The sequence below is a fragment of the Perna viridis genome, chromosome 6, assembly GCF_037379345.1.
Source record: "Perna viridis isolate PV_CMFRI_1.1 ecotype Kerala chromosome 6, ASM3737934v1, whole genome shotgun sequence".
Lineage (NCBI taxonomy): Eukaryota > Metazoa > Mollusca > Bivalvia > Mytilida > Mytilidae > Perna > Perna viridis.
In genome coordinates, this window is record NC_142450.1 from 48,040,471 (window position 1) to 48,057,880 (window position 17,410).

Consider the following 17,410-nt stretch of genomic DNA (forward strand, 5'->3'; position numbering starts at 1 on the left):
TCATCTACATAGTGGAAACTAAGACTAAAGGATCTAGCTAAACGATGTTCTTCCTTTCGAATCTGATCAGCTATAAAGTTGGCCTCGTAAGAGTAAAGAAATAGGTTAGCGAGTAGAGGAGCACAATTTGTTCCCATTGGAATGCCGACCGTTTGTTGAGAAACGCGTCCACCCCACAAATATGTCGATCAAAATTTCCAGCATTTTTGAAAACATCTGTATATTTGGAAGATGATGAGGAATCAATATAAAGTAAGAGGAAAATCTAACAAGAACTATATATTTGTATCCAGGTGTACCATCCTTTTTTTGTTTTCGAAAAACAACGATGTATAATGTTTTTGAGTCAGGATTGTAACTAAGTAAGGGGGACAGAAGTATAAAGAGATGAACAAACATAGGTTTTAATGCTTTTGTATTCTGATACAAATCTCTAATTGAGGGTCTCCAGAGGATCTTTTGAATTTTTCAGGATCCACATTGAATTAATACCACTACTGGAGTAACAAGTGTTTTGGTAGGGCTGGAGACACTCTTTGACAGCTGTGAGTATACAAGTTTTGAAAGAGGTTTGGTGGTACATTTTGCAGATTTAGCTATGTAGCGTTGTTTATATGGATTCTTCATTCTTGAGAATGTACTCCAGAAATTAAGACCAGACATGGAACAAAGAACATAAAGCAACTAAAATAATACATACAGAGTAACAAAAGTAAATGAGCAACTAGAACTCCACTAAAAACTGGGAGCATGGACCAGGTGCACGGTTCACGGTACTTGGGACCTTTAGAAAGTATCTTGCACAGAGATATTGAGAGTTTTTGCAAGAACAGTCAGATGGTTTAGCCTTGAAGTTCTCAATCTTGAGGTTCTGCAATAGCCTTTTATAATTGAAAATAAAGGATGCAATAGGTGAAGTATATATAGGAATATGAAATAATCGGTAATGATTTGTCCATTAAATATGAGGGAATTTTGTAGGTTAGATTTTATGATGGAGGATGTTAGCCAAATTAAGTGCATCTTTACCTTTGTTGACAAACGGTAGTGGAAGAAATGGTCGTTTTTCGTACCGCTACAGGTTACAGACCACCAATTCAACCAATGAGCATTTGGAACGTACGCAAAAATAGTCCTACGCAGAAATTACCCCTGTTCCTCATAGTGCTGTGAAAAAAGTTCTCATCTTATTTAAAAAATTTAAACAGTTTCTGAAAGGAAAAACATTTCTGTACATTTTATAGGTGCATTTTGCTTCTTGTGATGTGAAGCCTAATCTCCATAATGATTTTTAAATATACCCCTATCTTGTGAAAACACTGGGATTTCCCATGCTATTTATAGACCCTTCACTTCCGGTGACCAGTACTGCACTGCAAGTCTGCTAACCCCACATGCCATTCTGAGGATTGTGAGCTGACATATGTAGAATCATGCTGATATATAGTCCTCTGCAGGTTAAAGTTAAGGTAAAGTCCAGAGAAGCCATTGAATATTGTGAAATTAGCATAGAAGCCTATGGGAAGTGGAATTAGTGGTTTTTAGCCTATAACCTTGATTTCCTTGATTACTCATTCTTGATTTTAACTTTTTATACAAACTGGTTTAAAGAGTTTGTGGAAACCAATATCCAAAATGATGGCAACAAGTCTGCAATATGATGATGTAGATTCAGAAACAGGAGTGTCAAGACTTGTTTTAAAGGATGAATGCTGTAGTAACAAATGAAGGAGTAGAAAAAGTGAATGCTGTAATTACTGTAGTGAGGCTTTAGAAGGGATGAATGCTGTAATTACTGTAGAGAGCTGGTAGGAAGGATGAATGCTTTACTACTGTAATGAAGGAGTAGAAAAGATGAATGCTGTTACTACTGTAGTGAAGTGGTAGAAAGGGTGAGTGGTGTAATTACTGTAGTGAGGTGGTAGAAGGATGAATTGGAGCTGTAATTACTGTAGTGACTTGGTAGTTTGGGAACTGTGCAATATTTATCTGAGGGAGGGGCCGGTGTACAGCAATCAAAAGCTTTTAGGAAATCTTTTTGCCACGCTGTCATAAATATACAAAAAATTCATACCCCCTTTCACATTATTAAAAATAAACGTGCAGCCCCGCTAATTGTCAATTACAAAGACAATATAAAAATAGATCTTAAATTGTCACTCAATTTTTACTTGGGGCCTTTAAGAACTCACTACTTGATGAGGTTATCCTCGTGTTGAAGGTCTTGTTGTGACCGCTGAAGGTTTAAAATTTACCACTGGTTGTAATGGTGGTTTGCATTTATTGCATTTATTGCATTATATCATATCCGTTCTTTTTCAAATGACGAAATGTTACTTATTAATCATCCGTTTATTTGTCTGCTTATGATATATAATTTTAGAATTCATGAACAAGTAATAATTGGATTATTGTTATTGGTATTATTCATAAAATAAATAAAATTTTGTAAATGTGCATTTGACATAATAATAAATATACATGTACTCTAGTCAGAATGCTTACTTGTGATGGTATTGTGTTATTTTAACTGAAAAATATTGATTTTTATAATTTACTGTTATTTTATTTGCATATTTGCAACTTATCACCCTGCTAAATATTTTTCCGAAAAAGTATTTGCCCTGTCTGCATTTCCACCGGCCCCTCCCTTGCCTTGGGTATTGAGGGAGTGAGCATTGCTAGTTTAAGTTATAATCTTTAAATTACTGTTTTCTCTTCTCTCAACAGTTCGTTCACGATTTACACGAAGCATTTGTTCCGTAAAAAATCGTATTCATTAATATGAAATTATAACATCTAATTATGCAAAACAGCAAGAATGCTTCATTGTAATGCATTGCAGTTTGATTCCTAGATCGTTTGAAGGTTTTTTCTTCTAAAACTCATTTTATTCTACTATTAATTATTGAGAACGCACCGATAAACGGAGCAGTTGCCCAATCAGCTGAAAAGTAATAATAATTAAATCACTAAAGGGAGTAGCTACAAGTAATCACCAAAAAAATATTGAACAAGTCATTGAGTAATGAAGGTTGAAGGTTCAACGAAATTGCTCATATCTTTTGATATGCAGCCAAGCGATAAATGTAAATTACCCTAAAAAATAAGCAAACATATGCGCTCGTGCTTCAAACAATTTTCTTTAGAAACGAAGTCGTTTATATCTCATAATTCTTTTTTTTTCAACAAAATTCATGGTTGCATTGAAATCTCAAGTGACTCTACAGCCTGGATACTGATAGGTCTATATGGAGTAAGCTGAAGTATTCAATGTAAATAATTTGATTTATTATTGAGTGAATTTAAGTATGTGTTTGTTGTTATTGTTCATATTTGTCCTTACATTAAAGGGGATAGTAAATGTCTAATAAAAAGAAATATTTCAATCGCCTTGTGAATGTAAAGTGTACCATGAAATTCCATACCGCCTGATGCCCAGACCATAATTCGACTATAAGTTAATAGATTTCTTTGAAATTTTACCACTAGGTGCTATACCTCAAAAGGAAGGCTGGAATCGATTTTTTGGGTTATGGCTAGAACCATTTATGAATAAAGGGCTAAAAAGGGACTAAATTTATTTTGACCACTCATCCTGTGTCAAAACCTAATCTAAATCAAAATTTAGAGCTGTATCAGGCTTGAATGGTGTCTCTTTACTTGCACCAACTGTTCAGGGTTTAACCACTGCGGTTGTATCAATCTGTGTCCAGGCAAACATCATATTACCCTGGTGACTTTAAAGTTTACAATTTGTAACGAAAAGAAAAAAAAAAAACATGAAACATAATGATCACATTGGATCCATTTGATGTACGACGTCCTTTAAAGGCACAATTGTCATCAACCTAAGTAAACGCTTATAATTCGAGGTTTGCTACGTGTATAGAACACACGCATACACACTTTTATTGGAGGAGGCATCACTGAATCAGTACAACACGTGTGTTTAGTTCACACCAGAATGGGTTGCAAGGCAAATAGAATGCTAATCAATTTGGTAGTATATCATCATCAATAACTAAATAATGACAGTTTCATGTTATATGTGGCTTTATACATATTTTGCGTAGAAGTTCTTCCTGTTTCACTAGACTTAACCTTCAGCAAGAGAAATTACCGTGTCTTAAAACTCAGTCTGGTCTTTCTTTGTCTATTAATTCCATCTTCTTTACGAATGAAATGGCAATACAGAGGTGAATCTTTGGGGACAAAACAACGTGTGGTAACAAACAAAAAATCGTACAATAAAAAGAATTAGAAAAAGTACACACAAAAAAGAACAGCGCGAATCCCATTAAAACACTGCATTTTAATGAGAAACAGGGAGCATTCCTGCCTCGTGCTGCCCATTCAATGTCAAGTCCGGTGAACATGAAGGACATAACGTCAGTTTGAGGTCGTCGATCAGAATAAGGAGCCTAAAACAAGCATGAACATTTAACTAGTATAACTCCAATTAAGTATAGGATTGTCGATGGTATTGTTCCAAAATGTTCTATACCACAAATGTCAAACTTGGATTTTTTTTGTTTGGCAAAAGACGAACTTTTCAGAAATTAGGAGCCAAAATGGGAAGGGGGCAGAAACATGCATTTTCCTGATGTCCATACAATAACTTTACTATTAGTGAATGAATCTTTTTGAAATTGTATTACAATGTGCCACACCTCAATACCACAAAATGAAGACAGGGATTGACTTTTTTGGGGGGAGGGGGTTGTGACTTGAGTCAAGTAAGAATAAGGGGCCAGATACAAGTTTGATTTATTGACAAAATCTTGTAAATTTGTGGTGTGATTTTGATTGTTTATTAGATTCTTTGCCTTTAGATTTCAGAGTTTATAAGGGACCTAAGGGGACGCCTTAATAATTGTTTTCTTTTTATTATGGTAAGATTTTTAAATGATTGTTTTATTAGATGCTGCATGAAAACCCTGCCTGATTTTTCCGAAGTATAAGGGACCAAAGGGTACCACACTCTAAAAAGTTGTCCTTTTTAATTTTTTTGTGGGATTTTGAAATTTGTTTTATTGGATTTCATATGAAAATACCAGACTAGATACAAAAATACTAATCGATAGATTATGCTTTTTACTATGACTGAAAACATTTTTGTCGAACAACTAAAATTAGAAATTACATAAGAAATTTGTAAAAGAATGACTTTATTCGGTTATTTTTAAAATTAATCTTCTCAAAACAATTATATATAAACTAATTATTATGAATTTCACTTTATTTTTATTTATCAATAATACAACTAACATTCATGATAAAGGTTACATACCAAATACAGGAAACATTTAAAGTGTAACTAAGTGCTTCTTTATTGTGGATTTTGACATTTTTGAAACATTTGTAAGTACAAAAATGATTAATATTTAAGGATATGTATATGTAAATCTCCATGTAAACGGGAATTTCATCTGAATATCAGCTAACAATATTGAAACGTCAACAATATGACAATTCAAATACGTCAAAATTAAATTACATGAATATAAAACTGTAGATTAAGATAAAAAGATATAACAAAAAATAAATAAATAAATAATGATAATAATAATAATAATAACAACAACAATAAAACTTAAGCACTAGCCATATAAACTCCCAAAAAACCGGAAGTGATATCAGGTGCTCCGGTAGGGTAGGCATACGGCATCCGTCACATTTCAAGTTGGTCTAATCAAATAATTTAGTCTAAATCAATAATGCAACTTCCCAACACGAGTCACACAAGGGACTCATAAAAAAACGACAATTCACACTTGGGCGATATCGTTTAATTCAACAAAGTATCATGATGTATATGAAGTAAATAATGCGGAAATGATCGAAAATTTACGGAAATGGCATAATACACACGTGTGAAAAAAATATATGGATAAACAGTTGAGATCTAACGAAACAAATCTATTAATTGGCTCTTAATTAAAAACATGATATAAGGAGATATTAGGAAACACTGGGAAGATAACTGCAGTTAAGTGTGGAAAAGGAATGAAAAAGTAATGTATTTACTGTAGCTATATATAATGAGTAGTGAACTAATATCGAAGTCCCATGAAATAAATTGAAGCGATAAATTAAAAAGAATTTATAATATGAATAAGTTTTATAAGGTATGGACTAATGAGGAAATAATAAAGTGGTATCATGGAGTATAATTTACCACAGGATAAAGACTGAATGAATTCAGCTAATATCAATTTAGAGTTAATTTATTTATTCTGGCTACGTTCATCGCAATTACAGTTATATTTATCGTTCATCTTTTCTTTCATATTGTCTCTACAATAATCTATGTTTAATACTTTTTGAACACTTCCACTTAACTGCAAGTAATGATATTTAGCATGCGTTCCTGATCTGCTTTCATCACTGTCGTAGTTTTCTTAAATGCTAATATTGTCAACACATCGTCACGTCGAAACTGCATTATTTATCCTTTCTACTCTTACCACGTCCTCATCTGTGTCGGAGATAAAGCTATTCAAAGTTCCAATCAATGTCCAAAATAGAATCAAGACTACTACCCAATATAAAGAAACATACTAATATAAACTTTATGATGAATATCTATCCCAGTGGGCTACAAATGGACTGGGTACCATGGTTACACCAACCTTTAAACACGGTGTACTAAGTAATATTAGATTCCTCTCCCGTTTTGAACCTGCTTCACACATCTTTCTTTGGTTCTCTTAAATGAATAGAGTATACATTCATTTAATGCATGACACATTACAGTTGTTTCTTGTTGCTATTGATGAAAAAAAATACCAAACATTTAGTAAGGTATTATTGCGAATTATTTATTTTTCCGAAGTGCTACTTATAAGAATCAATACTGATATTTCATATTAGAAAACACAACATGTGGTGTCGATAAAATTAAAGAAAACAAGATTTCAAACTAAATAAAAGATTCTGTGATTCTTCACTGTACAACTGTAAAGTATTGTTTGCTTTTATTTCACAGTTGCAACCATTACTTGCTATTAATTTACAATTATAATAACGATGATGTTGTGGTACTTATCTTTGGTTTTAGCGATGATTGGAAGTTCTGTGAATTCACAATATATAAAAAAAGGTAGGTTTGTGTATTCCTTTTTTTTTTAAATAAAAACTATCAGTCATTAGCTAAGGAAACAGAATGTAAAAAAAATCGCTTTGAAACATTACTGGAATCTGAAAAACAGTATTCTCCTTCATTGTGTTTTCATTGTGAAGATAATATTGACCACAACCGTTCAAAAAATCCTGTTCAACAATATCCGCGTCTATTTAATATAGATCCTGTTTTAAAAAGCAATTCACCAATCATTCACCAATCATGAACCAATCATTCACCAATCATTCACCAATCATGAACCAATCATGCACCAATCATTCACCAATCATGACCTTCAGCAGGCTGACGACCTATCAAAATCCTATAAAGTAGAAGGTTTTTACTGCCAATTCCCTGACTGGAGGATATATTTGAGGAAGGTATTTCGAGAGGTTTACGAAAGTTCAGTTGTCAGAGAATTAACCCGAAAACGACTTTCGCACCGATTGAATTATAAATTTGAATGCACTAGGCTTCCTTCTAAACGAATTTGTTTTTCGGCGGGTGTTTCTAGAAAAGGAGAGGACGCTTACCCTACCGGTGCACCTGGTCCACACTCCAATTTTTAGTGGAGTCCGAGTTGCTCATTTGCTTTTGTTATTTTGTATGTATGATTTTAGTTACTGTATGTTCTTTGTTGTGTATGTCTGTTTTCAATGTCGGGTCTTTGTCCCTGTTCTTTTGATTACCGCTATAACCTTGGTTTCCTTGATTACTCTTTCAGATAAAATCGTTAAAGTAAGAATGACAATATAATTTGAAGACAATAGTATGTCATTTAACCCATTTAAATAATGTAGTTCACAGTTTGTCAGCGTGTAATCATACTAGTTATTATTCTTATTAATTCCAGGTCTCTGCAGGACTTATTGTACTAACGGAGGAAGTTGTTTTATTGAGAATAAATGTGGTCACGGTCATAGACGCCCCACATTAAGGTGCCGATGTGTGGGACAATGGTCTGGCAAACGATGCCAGAGTAAGTTCATGGCTCAGTCAAATGTAAAGAGATCACCAAAATGTCTTCATTAAATGTAAACACACCTTTAAACAAGCACTGGTAATATAACGACACAAAGAAACATCAATGACCAACATATTTTGAATGTGGATAGGCGCATAATATCTGAGGTGGGGTTTAACTAGTTTTAAGGCCTTAACAATCCCCTTTAATCTTTAATGTAAGGTAAAAAATGAACTGCAACAACAAACAAGCACACCAGAAGATTTATTCAATGATACATCCAATTTTCTCCATGGAATACCTCAACATAAATCATATACACAAATGAGATATCCACTTAAAGAACGCTCACAGTTACTGAAAGCTAGTCCAAAGCATATTATAAATGACAATACCATCAAAACTATCATCATTAGAAATAATCATTTACTACATGATAAGGAGTAATAACGCCAATAGAAAAAGAAACAGATATGGTGAAATGTAATAAATCCTTTATAAAAATCAGTAGAAAAAGGAACAGGTATGGTGAAACGCAACAAATCCTTTATGAAAATAGTAAATTCTTAGATCACAAACAAAAACAAATTCAAGTAAGCTCTGAAAGACCCCGATAGCAAAAGTAATAAAATCAAGTGCCAAATGTAGCGCAATACTTCCAAAATGACTTATTTTTTTACGCAGGGTTGGAATGAGGGGTCGAATATCTCTATTAGTAAAAACAAGGCTTAAAAAATAGACTATAGTTTAAAAATCATATCCTTTACTAATAAATCTATTAAGGGCAGTCGGATTTGTCGAAAGAATGTGCTTTATATATTATTTTTCCGTAAAAAATTCGATGAGCAATACCATTTTAATTAAGAACCCGCAAGTGCTATCATATTTTTGTATCAAAGTTTTGTAACGGTGAAAAAACTTGGTCTTTTTAGATGTATGTGATGTCGATACCCCTGGTGCAAAAACTTTTTTGTAAGGAATTTATTGGATTCATTAATATCTTGCACTTCATTTCAAGTAACAGCAAAACGGACCCAGTTGTGAAATATGATTACCATAAGAGGGTGCTTTAGGAATATTCATGTCGATTGAAATACCAATCTCTATACGCTAACTTGCGCAATCGATGAAATCAAAAAAAATAAACTAAGTATACAATTCATATTCAACAGCAACTATGAATTTTTTTAAACATTTTTTGGGGCATTATTTATGAATTGTTTTCTACCATAATTACAGTAAGTCCCTGTATTGACTTCGATTGCAACACTGGTTCATGTAGTGTAACCACACAGGGATTTCCATTATGTACCTGTCCAATCGGATGTACCGGGGAAAGATGTAAAAATCAAGGTTTGACTGATATAATACGATTGCGACATCTTAAAGACAGTATTTCTTTTTTCCGGCCTCGTCGTGATAAACGAACATGTTTTCATACCAAATTCTAGTATACATATTTTGGGGATTTGATACATCGCATCTACCTCAAAGAACTTGAGATAAGAGATACTACAGACACTGTGAAGTCAGCCTCATATCTTGACCTACACTTAGAAATCGATGGTAAAGGAAAACTATTGACCAAACTTTACGACAAACGTGATGACTTTTCATTCAGAATTGTCAACTTTCCTTTCATCTGTGGCAATATCCCTTCAGAACTTGTGTATGGAGTGTTCATATCACAACTCAAACGTTATGCCAGAGCTTGTCGAAACTAAGCAGACTTTTTGTATCGCGCTACAATTTTAACAAATAAGCTGCTGGAACAGTGTTATCTTGCTACAAGATTGAAGTCTTCACTACAGAAGTTTTATGGTCGTCGTCGTGAAAACGTGGATCGGTACTTTGTATCCATCTGCGCCATGAAAACTGATTTGTTCAACGTGTCATAGTTTTCCTTTCCTCTACCCCGGACTGGACTTTTTATGAGCAACTAGGCGGGTGTTTCTTGAAAAGCAGAGGACGCTTGCCCTACCGGTGCACCTGGTCCATGCTCCCAGTTTTTAGTGGAGTCCGAGTTGCTCATTTGCTTTTGTTATTTTGTATGTATGACTTTAGTTACTTCATGCTTTTTGTTGTGTATGTCTGTTTTCCATGTCTGGTCTTCGTTCCTGGGTTACATTCTTTTGATTACCGCTATAACCTTGGTTCCCTTGATTACTCAAACAGCAAACATTGTTCAAACTTTCTGAATTATATATATTCAAATGCACTTACAAGTATTTATTGTTCTTGTCAATGTTCCATGCATGAATATGTGTAAAGCTTTGGTTGCAAAAGTCATTTGATTAAACAAGAAAAGAAAAAAAAAGAAAACAATTATTACTATCCAAGACAGCTTTAATTCTGCTCCTCGTCATTGGTCAAACTTCAACTTCGTTCTCTCAACTTAAAAAAATCTAATTTTCTTGATTGTAAGACATCTCATTTCATGACTACTAATATACAAAGATACATGTATTGTGCTAACATGAATACCACATGTCTCTATATTGTATTATTGTGTAATGTATTGTTGTGATGGATTTTAATGTCCCCCGTGATTGAATTAATTTAAAAAAAATAACATGATTTTGATTTGATTTGGTTGTAATCTAAATGAGTCATCACGATTTATGTATGAAGTATACAGACACATTATTATCATTGGTATTTATGTCTGTGGTTCATATGCATATAATTTGTGTTTTATTATACCAAATTACCTTGCATCTTTTAAATATTCATCTGATAGATTAAAGTTTTTAAATAATGATTACTAAAGATGTGGGTATTTTGCAGACAACAGTATTTGTGTTGAAGCACAGGGTACCTGTACAGTGTCACAGGACTGTGAGCCTAGTAACGTTTTACCCGAGTCGTGCTGTAATGGAAATGTATGTTGTCGAACAACCCAAGGTTTGTTCTTTCACTACAAAGCCGTTTTTGTCATTCAAACTATCCTCATCATAATTATATAAAGTTTAGGAAAAAATATCACGATATTCTAGTTTTATAGTTTTCCTTCTGCTTTTGTCTACCCCGGTCTTGACTTTTTATGAGCAACTCTGTGGGTGTTTCTGAAAAAAGCAGAGGACGCTTGCCCCACCGGTTCACCTGATCCATACTCCCAGTTATTAGTGGAGTCTGAGTTGCTTTACTTTTGTTGATTTGTATTTTGGCTATTGTATGTTCTTTGTTGGGTGTTTCTGTTTTTCCTATCAGGGCTTTGTCCCTTGATTACATTCTTTTGATTTCCGCTGCAATCTTGATTCCCTTGGTTACTCTATCTCCTAATAAGGTACAGATTGGTGTCGATCGGTGTCAATGCAAGTGAAATATATCTTTTCTATAATTTTTGTAGGTAAGATTATAATAAATATTATGATAAAACCAAATATAAAAAGAGCAGCTTCATCACGGGAAAGTCTGATGATTATAATAGCGCGGCAAAGTATAAGATATACTATATTTATGAATCAAAACCTCTGTCCGTCCTGTGCACGTAATATATCTAAACTGTTAACATATTTTGATTAGGTTTAGTATTACATGTAGACCAATTTAAGGAAAGTTGTTGCTAGGAGTAACCCTACTAAATGGTTTGCATGCAGTGTTCATGTTAGCAATAATATATCTTTGAACACAGGATGTTACCATATACAAAATAATTTAAAGACAATACAAAATTTCAGACTTTTGCAGCCAAGAAATGCAGTAGGGAGTACTTTAGAGAAATAGTATCACAGTGATTATCAGTTTAAAGTCCATGTTGAAAATTAAGAAATATATCATAAAATGAGTTCTTGTACAATAGTTTTTGATTAGTACTTAAAAATGTTGACAGCAGGTATAGGAGAATCATCAACATGTTGTAAGCCCTGCTACGTACGTAAAATTATTAAGAAATGCATCGTCTTGTCACTCTCAAACTCAGTAATACTGTTAAAGTTATTTATTTTCATGGTTGTTGTTTATGTTATATGCCAATTATTTCAGTGTGTCCTGTGACTGAACCAGGTTGGTCTTCAAACGGAAACTCCTGTTATATTTTCAGTGACAGTAATCCCAAGACATGGGGCGATGCACAGGTAATGCTTTATCAGGCATATATCCCTAATTGTTATGCTTTGTGGTTAGGGCTAAAGGTTGAGAGTTACTTCGTCTATTATTAGAAAAGATACTTTTTTCTTACGTCGCTTTTTATCCTGTAGTCGCGATCGGTTACTTAACATAAATAAATGGTGAAAAAAAATCGCTTAGTAGTTACATTATCAATCTCCATCCTGTTTTCTACTCTAGTGTTACAATTATTATCTTACTTTATTTTGTTCCAGACTTTTTGTCAGTCTATAGGTGGAAGGTTAGCGGAGGTAGAAACAGTTGCGGAAAACGATTACCTGAAAACACAAGCCCAGGTTATCTTTGGTTTGAAAACTTCGGGTAGGATTATTGCTATTTCCTTTTTCAGTTCAGTACAGATCGCCTGATTTAAGGGTTCATTTAAGAAATAAAGAATATAATATATTTTCGAACTTCGTTAGGGAAAAAAAACAATAAAGAATGTATATCTTAATTTTTTAAAGAAATAAGATCGAGAATAATTCATTCGATCAAAGGATGAACTTATCTGTAAATTTATCATTTAAAAATGGTTATCGTATTTTTTAATTACATTTATATGTTTTTGTCTTTCTGATTTAAGGTTTGTGGATAGGAGGAAGGGATCGAGATTTGAATGGAGAGTTTACATGGGACTCAACTAATGGTGTTATATCCCGTAACGTGCTGGACTGGGATACATTCCAAGGATTTCCTGCTGGACAAGAATGCTTGTTGATTTATTTATCAGGTGGTAATAGAAAGAGGGATCTACCGTGTACTGACTTGCAAGGTTTTATATGTGAAAGACGTAAGTGCAATTGGCTTAATTTTCTCAAATTGATTTGTAACAAAATAGTACGGAATGTCAGTTTCACATATGACAAATTCCCAAAAACCGTCACAGATTTTTCCTCTTCACTTCAATTTAAATACAGAAAGAAACAAAACACTTCTCATCTTTGCGGAGTTAACGACTGGTTTTATGAGTGGTAAGTATTTGGAAATTAAAAGAATGAGGAATAATGAAACGTGCTGATTGTTGGTACAACCCTGTAAAAACGGCTATGAAAATATATCTCAAATGTTGATAATTGCTTTGCATTGATCTCATATTTCATCTTCTTGTAGCTGGCGCATAAGAAGACAGGTTGTATTGGTTCCATGACGAATGTTTTGAAAAATAAAATAATGAAATAAACTGAATTGTTGATTTTAACTTTAAAAAAGTTTGAATTATTAACCAAAGTTACTATTTCAGTATCCAAAGTATACCTCGAGGGTTTAGCTTATTTGGACAAAAAGACTACATCTAAACTTATGGTGTTCAAAAAAGCAATTCGATTTTTGTTTTTACTATTACTTAAAGTGCATATAAATTTTCGAATTACTTCCTAAGGAGAACAAAACTTCTTTAGAAAGCAAAGAAAACTTTCACTAAGACCCTTTCTACGAGAGTTCACGTTTGATATCCGTATTGCAATACATGTTTTCTCAAGAAACAACGTTGGATGAATTACATACAATCCCCTTTTCCTCTCCAGAGGTAACTAAATATAAAGATAGACCAAGTAAGAGCAGTTCTTCGCGATATTCGCGAAGTTTTCTGCAAATGTTTATCATCACTTCAATCAAAGTACTACTTTTCCCTCTCTTAAAATATCAAACAATGTCCTCAACCAAAACTAAAATCTAATTGACTGTCAGATTTTATTGATGTACATGAGTTGAGGTTATCCTGTTCACAACAACTCCTCAGCTCCAATTTGAATTTGATGTACCATTATACCCCATTATCAATTCATAATATTTCAAATAACATATTTTTTGTGTTTCAATCTTTTCATTTTTTCCAAGTTTTACATTGTCATGGGATTTCAAAATTCAAAAGAACTCTTAAGTAAATTGGTTTTGTACATATGTAGGGGAAAGGCCATTTTCTTCTCAGCGTCAGCCAGAGATATAATATTTATTTCACATTGTTTAGTAATGGGGGGAGTATTGAACCATATTTTTTCTGTCCATGACTGAGTAAAAATAAAATTGGAATAAAATTTCCGAAAAAAAAATAACCCCATTCCTTCGCTTATAAAATGGTCGATTACTAGTTTTAACAATTGTATAAATATATTTTCTGCTTACCAGTAAAGATTTTTGAGATGATGTGCAAATTTAACTCTATGCTAGAATAAATTATTCGAATTTGACATTTTATGTTTTTTTACCTATTTCGATACTATCTTCTTGCCTAAATGGCATTGGCACATTTATAAAAAGGGGAATTTTCTTACAAAATTAGACCGAAATAAATAAACAAAAAACGCATATGGCGAAAAGTAACAAAAGTGCCAGTGTATAATCTAAATACAAAATAGTAAATACTTTCAGAGATCATCAAAAAGTCTTCAACATATGTAAAGAAGTAAGCCCTGAAAACCCCAACAACAAAGTAATAAAATCCACGGCAAACGATGAGAATTCTTCAAAATTTAACTAAAAACGTGCAAAGACACATTCATGACAAACATCTCCTGAATGTGAATAGGCGCATGAAATATTCACTGGGGGTTAAACCTTTTTATAAGACCTTAACCATCCCCATTTTTATGTAAGGTCAAACCTGACAGTAACAACAAACCCATCATTAAATTCACTCAATAATAATTCAAAAGGTTCAGATGGAATACTTCAACATATACCATATAGACCTATCAGTATCCATACTGTAGAGTCTCTTGAGATTTCAAAGCAGCTGTGAATAGCGTTGAATAAAAAGAATTATGAGAAATAAACGACTTCGTTTCAAAAGAAAATGGTTTGAAGCAAGAGCGCATATGTTTGCTTATTTTTTTCAGGGTAATTCAAATTTATCGTTTGGCTGCATATCAAAAGGTAGGAGAAATTTCGTTGAACCTTCAACCTTCATTACATAATAACTTGGTGATTTAATTATTATTACTTTTCAGTAGATTTGGCAACTGCTCCGTTTATCAGTACGTTCTCAATAATTAATAGTAGAATAAAATGAGTTTTTAGAAGAAAAAAAAGCCTTAAATGGGTTTCTTTAAACGATCTAGGAATCAAACTGCAATGCATTACAATGAAGCATTCTTGCTGTTCTGCATTATTAGATGCCATAATTTTATATTAATAAAAACGAATTTTTTCCTATTTACTGGCTTAGGAATATTGATAGTCAATGACAAATCTAACTTGTATTAAAACTTTATCTGGTTAAACACAGATGCTTCGTGTAAGAATATCCTGAACGTTTGAAAGGAGAGAAGTTGATGGAAAACAGTAATTTAAAGATTATAATTATAACTTTAAAAACCTAGTAATGGTCCCGAATTTTTCGATACCCAAAATACCACCTCACAGTTATTACAGCATTCATTCTTCCTACCATCTTTCCACAGGTATGACAGCAGTCATCCTTTTGACACCTTTCTACAGTTATTACAGCCTCCATTCTACCATCTTTTTTTTACAGTAATCGCAACACTTTCTAGAACGCCACTACAATAAATAGAGCAATTATCCTTTCCACCGCCTCTCTTGAGTAATTACAACATTAAATCTTTCTTCAGCTTTTCTACAGTAATTACAGCATGCATCCTTACTACCACCTCACCGCAGTAGTTACAACATTTATCCGTTCTACAGCATTCAAACTTTCTGTCGCCTTTCCACAGTAATTTGTCGACCACCTCACAACAGTAATTACAGGATTAATCCTTTCTACCACCTCACTACAGTAATTAAAGCATTGATCCTTTCGACCACCTCACTACAGTAATTACAGCATTCATTCTTTCTTCCACCTCACTACAGTAATAATAACATTCATATTTTCTACCCCTCCATTGAAGTAATTAAAGCATTCATCCTTTCTACCACCTCTCTAAAGTTATAACAGCATTCATTCTTTCTACCACCTCTCTACAGTAATAAAAGTATTCATATGTTCTGCTCCTTCAGTACAGTTACTACAGCATTCACTAAAGCATTGATTAAGGCATTCATCATTTCTGTCACCGCACTACAGTAATTACAGAATTAATCTTTTTCTACTCCTTCCTTACATCCTTCTAACACCTTTTTACAGTACATGAAATTACAGCATTCATCCTTTCTATCACTTCTCAACAATAATTACAAATTTATCCTTTCTACAACCTCTCTACAGTAATAACAGCATTCATATTTTCTACTCCTTCCTTACAGTAGTTATAGCATTCATCCTTTCTACCACCTTACTACAGTAGTTTCTACCACCAATCTACAATAATTGCAGCACTTATCCTCTGCCATCGCACTACAGTAATTGCAGGATTAACCCTTTTCATCACCTCACTACTGTTATTACAGTATACAGTATTCAAATGTTCTGCTCCTTCATTACAGTTACTACAGCATTCATTAAAGCATTAATTAAAGCATTCATCATTTCTACCACTTCACTACAGTAATTAAAGCATTCATCCTTGCTATCACCTCACTAAAGTAATTACAGATTTTATCTTTCCTACTCCTTCCTTCCAGTAATTACATCACTCATCCTTTTACCACCTTTCTACAGTACATACAATTACAGCGTTCAATTTTTCTACCAACTGTCAACAATAATGACAAATTTATCCTTTCTACCTCTCCACAGTAATTACAGCATTCATCTTTTCTACTCCTTCCTTACAGTAATTACAGCATTCTACCACCTCACTACAGCAAATGGCCTACATACCGACATCTTTGTGTATGACATTTAAACCGTATGCACCACTCCCAGATTTTAGTGGAGTCCGAGTTGCTCATTTGCTTTTGTTACTTTATATGTATGATTTTAGTTACTTTATGTTTTTTAAGTAAAAAAATTCATAACATGGAAACTAAGAATCTGTAATTTATAAAAATCGAAAGTGACTTATGTCAATAAATATGACCATTTCACCAAAGTTACATAAAAGTTTGTGAAAGCGTTTTTGAGTTATTGTCCTAAGTGTTAACGTCTGACGGACGGACAACGGAATACCATAATACGTCCTGTCTTAGACGGGCGTATGAAAGAACTTCAGTGTACAGTATCCTGATCTGTAAATTTCTTAGCATTCTATACTTCAATGTTTTTGAGTTATTGTGCACTCAAATCACCACTACACCATATCTGCAATGTAAAAATAACATTATATATAACAAACATAGTAGAATAGTTCCTATTTGACATTTAGGTCAAT

At 33.3% G+C, this 17,410-nt stretch overlaps 1 protein-coding gene across 2 annotated transcripts; it reads left to right on the forward strand.

Annotated features, from left to right (window-relative positions):
- Positions 1-6,921: 6,921 nt before the first annotated feature.
- On the forward strand, positions 6,922-13,377 carry LOC148615352 (snaclec bothroinsularin subunit beta-like). 2 transcript variants are annotated; one of them, XM_088586233.1, is made up of 8 exons: positions 6,922-7,105; positions 7,980-8,105; positions 9,330-9,443; positions 10,878-10,994; positions 12,075-12,166; positions 12,413-12,518; positions 12,781-12,987; positions 13,308-13,377. In XM_088586233.1, exons 1-8 carry the CDS (start codon positions 7,033-7,035, stop codon positions 13,316-13,318), a joined length of 846 nt encoding a protein of 281 aa, XP_088442359.1. In that variant the 5' UTR covers positions 6,922-7,032; the 3' UTR covers positions 13,319-13,377. The 2 variants fall into 2 exon arrangements, with proteins under 2 accessions (XP_088442359.1, XP_088442360.1); XM_088586234.1 differs by lacking the exon at positions 10,878-10,994.
- Positions 13,378-17,410: the final 4,033 nt, after the last annotated feature.